We start from the raw sequence: 9,962 nt of genomic DNA, 5'->3' as shown, positions 1-9,962 counted from the left end.
AACGCTGCCTGTCATCCCCACCATTACTGCCGACTCCCCATCTCCCGCGTGGCTTGCTCACGGGGGCGCCTCTGGACCGGCTGGGCTCCCGCTGCCGGTTGCTTGCTTGGTCCAAGCCTAAATCTCCGTAGGGCACACTGGCAGCCAAAGGAACCCCAGCCGCGGAGACCCTCCCCGCCGCCCACTCCCTGAATGCGGGGTCTCTAACCCCAGTGCACCTCTCTCTTTTTGGAGGTGGGAGACGGCCCTTTAGGCGACTGGAACTCCCAGGTTTACGGAGCGGCGTACCCTGCCTACCAAACTCAGGTACGTGCAGGGTAGGGGTGGGCGATGGGGGGGCCGGGGCTCGCGGGACCGCGGCCTTTGGAGGGGTGCCGCCCCGCCTCTCGCGCTCGGGCCGCCAGCCCGGTGGGGCTCGGCGCGGCGCCAGCCCGGGTGCGGGGCGGAGCTTGGCCGGGACTGGTTGGGGGCCCGCCCCGCCCGGCGCCCGGGCCTCGCGCCGGCCCCGGGGGAGGAGTTATGATAATTTCCTTCTCATTAAGGCGCACGGGTCCCCCGGCTATCGCCGGGACAGACAGCACCAGCGCGGCCTCCACGCTCCGCGCCCGGGGTGTTTACACTTGCGGCGGCCGCACCGACGCTCGCGGAGCCGCCGATGCTCGCTCAGTGACCCAGCCAAGGAGGCCCGCGTGCGGCGGGGGCGGCGGCAAAGGCCTGGCCACCGTGACCCCGATCTTGGACTTACCGCTTGGGGGGTGGGGGGAGCCTGGATTTAACTGGCGCCTGTTTTGGGGGACGCCGGACGCCATGTTGTGGAAAATAACCGATAATGTCAAGTATGAAGAGGACTGCGAGGTGAGCGGGGGTGCAGAGGCGCTGCCCGGCCCGACAGCGGCGGGTGGCGGGACCCCTGCACCGAGGTGGGGGCCAGGGCGCTGGAGCGGCGGGCGAGGAGACGCTCGCAGCCACCCCTCCGGACACAGCTCTCCGGGGTCTCTTGCTGCTAAATCGATAGCCAGTCCGCGCGCAGGGGCTGGCCAGAGGATGGCATAGTTCACCCCCAAAGTTTGCCCGTGGCTTTCGCGCGGAGCGAAAAAGAGCCCTTCCCGTTTTCTCGGAAGGGCGAGCGCCGGGACTGCAAGCCTTAGGACGTGGCTTTTATGCAAGAAAACTCCGTGCGAAAGGGTCAAAGGAGGTGACCTGCGGGCGACACCTTTGCGGGGTCTCCTGCCCCTCTACTTGCTAGCGGGGGAAACAAGAAAACAAGTTCGGCTTTCGAGAGGAGTGGGGGCTGGGAAGCGCAGGGGGGCCGGAGGCCAGATGGGGCCGTGCTCGCGAGTGCTCCAGCCAGTCGGACAGGTTGAGCTAGAGTTTCGGAGAGTGGGAGGGAGGGAGCGGCGAGCGGGAAGAGGAAGAAGACGCGGGCGGCGCGCGTCGAGCGCCAGGGAGCCGGCGAGAGGGAGCCGGGCCCGGGGCTCGAGCGCGTGGCCTACCGGGGCCTCGAGGGGCAGCCTCGCCTGCAGGCCCGGGCACTCCCGCTAGAGGGCGGCGGTGCCATGTTCCCTGTGCGCCCCCGCCACCCTGGTGACCCCGGGGACCGACCCACGGACGTGCATCCGTTAGCCTCCTGGGCGCCGTGGGGTGGGGGAACATTCGTAGGTACTTTGGGGGATTCCTTCATTGGCCCTCGGCGCCCCTAAGTGCGAGGACACTAGTTGGGCGCGGGCATTGGAGTCCCGCATCCCCACTCGGCCCAGGCACGGCTGGCAGGCGCGGTCCCTCCCGGGTTCCTTGGGTGGCAATGCCCGACCAGCCGCTTTCCAAGCGGTCTTTGTCCTGGGTGTGGAGGCGGGGGAGGGTCCCGGGAGGTCGGCAGCGCGCAAGTCTGGCGCGGCGCGTATTATCCGCGGCTGCCACCTCCCACTTCCTTTGGCGCCGCGCCGCAGACATGTGCGGGCTGGTGAGCGAGAGCGCGCTGCCGCCGGTGCGCCGCGGGCCGCGCTACCCTGCGGGCCCCGGGCTCGCCTGGCCCACGCCCTGGGACGCGGAACTGGAGGCTCGGGGCGCCGCGGGCGTTGCGCAGGACGGTTCGGGGCAGGTCTCGGAACCTTCCTTCCCGCCGCGGACTGGCGGTGGTCACGAGCTCTCCGGAGCTCTGCGCCGATGCGGCGGCGGCTCGTTCGCAGGAACGGGGTTCGCACTAACCGGGTCTGCTGTTTTCCAGGATCGCCACGACGCCAGCAGCAATGGGAACCCGCGCCTCCCGCACCTCTCTTCTGCTGGGCAGCACCTCTACAGCCCCGGGCCGCCGCTCACGCATACCGGGGTCTCGGAATACCAGCCGCCCCCCTACTTCCCGCCCCCCTACCAGCAACTGGCTTACTCGCAGTCGGCCGACCCTTACTCGCACCTCGGAGAAGCGTACGCCGCCGCCATCAACCCGCTGCACCAGCCGGCGCCCACCGGGAGCCAGCAGCAGGCCTGGCCCGGCCGCCAGGGCCAGGAGGGCACCGGCCTGCCTTCGCACCACGGGCGCCCGGCGGGCTTGCTGCCCCACCTCGCGGGCCTGGAGGGCGGCTCCGTGGGTGCCCGCAGGGAGGCCTACCGCCGCTCGGACCTACTGCTGCCGCCGCACGCGCACGCTCTGGATGCCGCGGGCCTGGCCGAGAACCTGGGGCTCCACGACATGGGGCATCCGATGGATGAAGTGCAGGTGAGCGCGCTCGGCTCCGGACCCCTCCCCACTGCTACTCCCCGCCTTGCGAGAGGCCCCAAATTTACCAGGCACTTTGGTTGTTTCTTCCCCAGAACGTCGACGACCAGCACATGCTTGTGCACGACCAAACGGTCATTCGAAAAGGTAGGTAGGTCTTCCCTTGGTTTTGGCCGTACATAACCTAGAACTTTGTTGTCAAGTTATTGACTTGGTTGGCACATGGTGACCCAGCTTGGAGAGTGTGTGAGGCGAGGACGCTATGGAGGAGCGATTAAGGAAGATAGACTTTTGAAGTGAAGGAAAAATTTCCCCGGACCTCAAGCTAAACAGGATGCAGGTTTCCGAATTCAAGATTTTTCTGCATTTGTTACTCTAGTATACTGTCCCGTTTCAAGGGGGGACTTTATTAATCTTACACAAGTCCATCCCGTGACTTATCTCTAAACCTTAGTTGAGTGGTTTTATTGATGTCTTCTGAATATTGTTGATGAGACCGGGATGGGGGGGGCTCAATTCCAATCTGCAGGAAGGGGTTTGGAAACGAGTTGGATGTGGAGCAAATCTTTGGAAGCGGGGAGGTCGGCTTGCGAGTTGTTGTGAGAAGCTGGGTTTATGCAGGATCTGGCGAGGAGATTTGGAAAATTGGATTACTTGTGAGTGAGTGGCTCGTGAAATTAAGTTAGGTATACTGCCGGATTACCAGTCTGGCTTTTTGGAGAGGTGGGGTAGACTTCAGTTAAAGGTAGATAGGGTCTGTTATTTTGAATTTGAACTGCTTGAATTGATTGGAGGAGAATGTCGGATTTTGAAGGAGGTGGGAAGTGGAAACCCAGCAAAATAAGCTTAGGCGCTCTGAATAAATTTACAGCAAAAATGAGTTCTTAGTACTTTTTAAAAGTCAATTCGCTGTGATGGGTTGTAGTGAAAGGTGTTTGGCAAGCGATCTGAAAATGTCTTAGGATTTGAGGGGCTTCATTGTGTAAGAGAATGTCCTTGTAAAGCCCACATCATTTAAGATCGAAGCAGTCTTGAGATGCATATTCTAATTAATCAACCATTTACGTTGTAGTGGATGGAAACTCACCACACTTGGGATCTTGATTAATTAACTTCCGAAGTGTTATATTGTGAGTTTCAGGTTAAATGATCTTTGAAGGCTACAGTGTTGTTAAAGGCAATTTACAGCGCAACACCCACCATTATTTGTTAAAGGTTCTCTGGTTTGGGCTAGGGGGGGTTGGAAAGGTCACCTGACTTGGGTGCGGTGCTCCTGAGCACATTTGCTCTCTTCCTTGCTAGGTCCTATTTCAATGAACAAGAACCCTCTGAGTCTCCCCTGCCAGAAGGAGCTGGTGGGGACGGTTATTAACCCCACCGAAGTTTTCTGCTCCGTCCCCGGAAGACTGTCCCTTCTCAGCTCCACATCGAAATACAAAGTCACAGTAGCAGAAGTCCAGCGACGCCTGTCCCCACCTGAATGCTTAAATGCCTCCTTATTGGGAGGTGTTCTCCGAAGGTACCTAGACTGGGTGGGTGGGTGGCTGCATAAGCAAGGTATTTTTAACATTGCTGTAACTTCTATACCTCACGCTGAATTCTAATAGGCTCCGGGAGAGTTTGAGTATGTTTCTTCTTCTTTCGAAAGTGCCAGATGAAGATGCAAGTGCAAACACGGCGCTAACAGATTCCCATTTGGTTGGCTCCCAGCTAGGGTCTGGGGTGGATTTTGTTCCCCCAGGGAGTTTTTTTGAGAGGGGGGTCGTCACAGGGGGGACTGCTGCAGTCTTTGCCGACTCCACATGCCAGTGGGTTTTTAAAATGCTAGGAAAGATAGCTTCGATGTGGCAGGAGTGGATTCAATATAAGGACTCCTGTATCATTTGATCCAAATAATACCGGGGGTGGGGGCGGGGTTAGGCTTCATTTTGACAGCACTTGGGAAATTGAGTTTCAAATGTGTATTCGAGCTAGTAGCCACAGTCCACTTGTAACTTTTCTTCGTTTTAAACCCAGAGCCAAGTCTAAGAACGGAGGCCGCTCCTTGCGGGAGAGGCTGGACAAGATTGGGCTGAACCTCCCTGCCGGCCGCCGGAAAGCAGCCCACGTGACTCTCCTGACATCACTCGTAGAAGGTCAGTGGGCTCCCAGTGCCTTTGCTTTGGCTTGTTTTTAATACCTTGAACAAGAGCTGCCCTCCAGAGCGGAAAGGAGCTCGTTCAGACTGACAGGGCAGTCTGAATGCTCAACAACTCCTGGCCTCAGGAGCCTGCGCTCCCCAGAGATGAGCCTTGAGAAGCAGCCTGGGTTTCCTGACCTCCAGGTGCTGGCGCTTCCTGTTGAAGAATGACTTGCCAGGCAAGGGATGTTCCTGGGTGCCCTCCAGCCCATTCCTCCCCGCTGCCGAGTTCTCGCCACCAAGTTCTCGGGTTTGTCAGACCTTTTGCCGGCCAAGCTGCTTGGTGACTTTGAACTGTCAGCCTTTCACACAGCCGTTGAGTGTTTAACCTTTGCACCACTAGGGTTCCTTGGGACACGGGGAATAGTGACTTTACTTCCTGTAGGAAGGGACTGATCCAATTCATGGCTTTGACTCCCATCTCACCACTGCCCTTAAAAGAAACCGAAAGCAAAGCTGACCCATGTCTCAAGGACCCTGCCCCCAACCTTGTAAGAGTTAGGGGCTTCCTTGAATGGAGCTATACCCCTTCCCTGTTGGAGAAAGGAGTCAAAGTAAAGGCCACGCCAAGGGTCTTGTTCATTGCACCAAGGAAAATGGCTTTCTAGCAGAAGCCTAGCCCAACCCTGGGAGCCCCTATCTCAAGACCTGGCTCACCAGCGGCACCCCACTAGTGGGCTAGAGAGCCAGGGAGAAGGTGGCCGTGGCCTAGCACACCATCTCTTTCCAACACTTGATTTCCTGGCCTAGATGGCGTGACTGCTAGGTTAAGACACTTGGCACAGTCCCTGCCTACTGTTTCACGGTTGTCTTTGGCGGTCAGGGCAAGGAGGAAGGCCCTGGCCTGTTGGACCAGCTGTCCTGCGCAGAGTGGTGGATTGTGGCAGGCAAGGGCTGCGTGGAGTGGGGGTTTACAAGAGAACAATGACCCTGGGAAATCATTGGTCCTACCATCTGGATGTTAGGAAAGTTCCTCCCAGGTTGGAGCCAGGAAAGAGGATTTCTGATGGAAGCTGATTTGGTCCACCGGAAACTAGGTGGTGGACAAAGGAAGTGGGCGCTCTGAGTTGGTAGTTGGTAAGCTCTTACTCACTGCTTAATCTCCTTGAGTGTGAGCCACCCACGGAGGGAAGTCTTTCCACCTGTCTGGGGTGAGGGGAGAAAGTTCTGTATAACTTGCACAGTCAAACTGGGTTGGTTGGTTGTAAGTGGCTGCCAAAGAGCTGCGGTGGCACAGTGCATTAAGCAGCGGGTTGCTAAGGCAAAGGTCAGCTCTTCTAACTCACCGGCTGCTTTAGACGAGAAAGGTAAAGCTCGTTCTCACCTGTGTAGGGTCTGAGTCAGAGGAGCTTGGTTTGGGTTCTGCTTCTGTCAGGCATGCCCCACTTTCCCCACACTGCCATTTTTATCGTTGGACAAGCCCAGGCCTGTCACAGGATTATCTTGTTTATGGGTGAGAGGTTGGGATTGTGCAACCCGATTAGAAGAAGTTGTAGAGGGTCTTCATTCCATCGTTTTTTCATTGTTAACCTCCATTTCAGGTAATCCAAGATTGGCTCACCTGCCTGCATATGGCTGCATTTTTAAACAAAGTTCAGTGGGAGGCGATCCGGGTGGGGTGGTAAGGGGGATGGGGTGTAGGACAGGAGGGAAAAACTTGGTGGCTTGTGTGTGGCCCCACATCCTATAGTTCCCACCCTCGTTGATCTTTCTAGGGGAGGCTGTGCACCTGGCGCGGGACTTTGCATATGTCTGCGAGGCTGAGTTTCCCAGCAAGCCAGTGGCTGAGCACCTAACCCGACCTCATCTGGGAGGAAGGAATGAGATGGCGACCCGGAAGAGCATGCTCCTGGCAGCCCAGTAAGTGGCCTGGTTGGAAACTGATTGCTCCTTCTTAATGCCCAGACCTTGGAGTTCAGGGATGACCTTGGAGTTCAAACCAAGCCAGGGATCTCCTTAGTTCTGTGGGCTTGTTGCTCTGTGTCAGGAAAGGTGGTTTAAGTGGTGGGGCTAGTTAGCTCACCCTTTCACTACTGCATTTGCCTATCTTAAAGTGTTACAAAGGATTTGTTTTGGTAAATAAAGATAGCTGGCTGACCTGTTTCCAGATAACAAGACTTCAGTGGGTGGGTGGGTGTTTGGTTTTTAAATGCAATGATCTGGGTGGGCAAATTATATCCCTTTGAAGCCCTTGAGGAGCCTGGTGGAGAAGTGGAGAATACACTGAGGCTGCTCACCACAAGAGTTCGAAACCACCAGCTACTCCAGAGCAGACGCATGAGGCTCTATTCCCAGACCACAGGCCTAGTTCTCCCCCTGCCCTATGGAGTTGCTCTGAGTCAGCATTGACTCAGCAGTGAGGTTGGTTTTTGGAAAGAGCTATAGTCAGGGAGACCCACGGGGGCAGTTTCGGCCTGTCAGCTTGATGACTGTTGAGTTGGGTTTGATTTGGAGCCGAAGCTGCTGCCTGAGTTTGTCTTCATAATTGATACTGGACTTTTTGGGGGGCCGAGGGAGGCTTGATCCTAGTTCTGTAAGTGGCAGGGAAGGAAGCCACACTGGACAACAGGCCAGGAGCGGAGCCCAGTGACCTCCTCTTCATAAAGGAAGGGCAGTGGGTCCTGTGATGAGAGATACACACCAGGGTCTTGCAGTTCATGTATTGGAACCAACCTGTAGCTATGACAGACTGCCTCGCCTTGTCCTGAGTCACATTCTGAGCCTTATCACGTCCCGTGCTGGAGACCAACCTGATGTTTACTGGGGATAATCCTGTTGACGTTTTTAATTGCAGTGGTGATTAGATGAGACAGTGCTAGTAAAGCTTAGCTCAGTACCTCGCATTGTTACCGGGAGCTCCGAAGTCCCTGCGTAGTTTGGTGTAGATCCAAACTCTCAGCAAGCCTTGTGACACAGGACCGCCCTGTGGGGTGCTTGGCTGTATCTGCGTGACAGACTTTTCTCCTGTGGCATCTGCTGAGTGGCTTTGAACCAGCAACCTTTTCCGTTTTGTTTTGCTAGCCGGATGCTTAACCATTGCCGCGCCGGGGCTCTCTGTAAATTTACATGATTATTAGGTTTAAAATCACCCTCCAGTGGTTCAGTCCAAGAATCCTTAACTGCCTCCCAGGTGGTGTTTTGGGGGACTCCCTTGGCCCCTTCACCTTTCGGGAAATTGGCAGCTCACCTGTCTTTTGACGGTCTCCGCAGGCAAGTGTGTAAAGAATTCACGGAACTTCTCGCCCAGGACCGGACGCCCACCGGCAACAACAGGCCCACCCCCGTCCTGGAGACGAACATACAGAACTGCCTGTCTCATTTCAGCCTGATCACCCACGGCTTTGGCAGCCAGGCCATCTGCGCCGCCTTGTCGGCCGCTCAGAACTACATCAAGGAGGCGCTGATCATAATAGACAAAGCGTACATGAACCCCGGAGACCAGAGCCCCGCCAACGCCAGCAAAGCCCTGGAGAAAATGGAGACGCACCGGAAATAAGACTGAGTTGTGACCAAGGGACCAAGAGTCTTAAGAGGCGGGACAGTGGGAGCGAGCGCTTGATGGACTCGGAGCCCCTCTGGCTCTGGGGGCCACTTTGTTACCTACCTTCCTGTTGATTTCTGGATTGGCAGTAATTGCTATACTTTGTTGGTGTTTTTGGTTTGTTTTTTAAAAATACACCTGCAGAGTTTTCATTGTTTCTCTATCGCCCGAGGTCTCCTAACTTTTGGACCAGGCATCAGAAGATAAGCCAAGTATTCTTCCCTCCCCCTCTTAAAAGAATTTTTTGAACCCCATTCTCAAAGTTGGTGCTACGGTTTTAGATCGAACTCATATAGCCGCCCCCTCAGCCAACAAGAACCACACGCTTGAGCGTTGCGAGGTCAATTAACGTGATTTAGATTACCCAGAATCCCCTCCCTTCCCACATTTGAGAGCAATGGCTGCCTTTTGGGGTCCACATAAGTATTTACCTTATAAAGTATTTCACTTCAGATATTAAATCCTGTACTAGACGGCAAAGGTACCCTACCGCACGGGTGAGGCATCGGCATTTTCTGACTCCCAGTGCCCCACTGGACAGCAAGGAGCCCAGGCCACCCCCACAGTTATGCTGGAGCCCTAGGCGGTGTTCCGCACCACACACGCGCATCTTGTTCAAAAGGCGCCTGGGGTGGTAGGGAGCTTGTGGAACTAGCCTGCTGAAGAGGGCTTTTCTATTGCACACACACACATCTTTAATTTAAAAAAAAAAAAACTGGTTACGCGAACTCTTCGAAACGGAGGACTTTGAGATGACTCGTTCCTTGCAGGTACTGAAGCTTTATTTGCCTATTTATTTCAGATCTTGCTTGGTTTTATTCCCCTTTTATTTTGGACTTCGTTCTGAAGAGTGAGCTTGGAGGCCTTGGCGTCTGCCCAGCTTCCCTGTGATGACTGAGGAATGGCGTTGACTGCGGATATTATTTATACATAATTTAACGGGGCCTGTAAATAAACTGGTGAACTCCTTTGGATTTTTTTTAAGATTTGATTTTAATATTAACTTTTTAAAAGGGTGGTGGGGTGACCGATAGCGCACCTTTAGGTTTTATTCCTATGTACACAGGGTATTGTGACGACGAGGATGTGAGGATGTGAAGAGGATGTGAGCCTCCCATCATGATGAGACATTGGGAAGATTCTATTTAACTGACACAGGTTGTTCACAAGGCAATAACTTTGTCTCCTTCCTGTTGGGCCAAACCCCTGGAGTGAGAGTGCGTTGTGTGTATGTATATGTATGCGTGTGCGTGTGTAAAAAAAATGGAGGTTTGGGACTGTACTCCATGGCTGTAAATGTTCCTTAAAGAATCCTGTTGTGTATATGGTATCTGTATAATAAAAGTATTCTCGATAGAATGTGAATGGCTGGCTAGAAGTTAATTCTCTGTCTTTGGAAGTCTAGAATGAATGGGACGGTGGCTGAGCTCTCTGGGTTGTACTGGAATGTAGTTGAAGGAGTTGAACTGGATGCTGCAGAGACCCGAAGTCTCACTCCGTTGTCCCATATGCAAATTCCTTTACTACAT

At 55.0% G+C, this 9,962-nt stretch overlaps 1 protein-coding gene across 1 annotated transcript; it reads left to right on the top strand.

Moving 5' to 3' along the window:
* Nucleotides 1-581: 581 nt before the first annotated feature.
* On the top strand, nucleotides 582-9,715 carry TFAP2C (transcription factor AP-2 gamma). Its single transcript, XM_075527739.1, has 7 exons — nucleotides 582-855; nucleotides 2,225-2,713; nucleotides 2,809-2,860; nucleotides 4,016-4,232; nucleotides 4,730-4,848; nucleotides 6,608-6,752; nucleotides 8,103-9,715. The coding sequence occupies exons 1-7, from the start codon at nucleotides 808-810 to the stop codon at nucleotides 8,386-8,388; spliced, it is 1,356 nt and encodes a 451-aa protein (XP_075383854.1). The 5' UTR covers nucleotides 582-807; the 3' UTR covers nucleotides 8,389-9,715.
* Nucleotides 9,716-9,962: the final 247 nt, after the last annotated feature.

The sequence above is a fragment of the Tenrec ecaudatus genome, chromosome 12, assembly GCF_050624435.1.
Source record: "Tenrec ecaudatus isolate mTenEca1 chromosome 12, mTenEca1.hap1, whole genome shotgun sequence".
NCBI lineage: Eukaryota > Metazoa > Chordata > Mammalia > Afrosoricida > Tenrecidae > Tenrec > Tenrec ecaudatus.
This window is presented reverse-complemented; position numbering and strand designations above follow the sequence as displayed.

Excerpts from the sequence above, each read along its gene's own strand:
- TFAP2C (XM_075527739.1), top strand. The coding sequence starts at position 808 with ATGTTGTGGAAAATAACCGATAATGTCAAGTATGAAGAGGACTGCGAG. Across the intron at positions 4,849-6,607 it reads CCTGACATCACTCGTAGAAG|GGGAGGCTGTGCACCTGGCG; the intron begins GTCAGTGGGCTC and ends TGATCTTTCTAG. Across the intron at positions 6,753-8,102 it reads AGCATGCTCCTGGCAGCCCA|GCAAGTGTGTAAAGAATTCA; the intron begins GTAAGTGGCCTG and ends CGGTCTCCGCAG.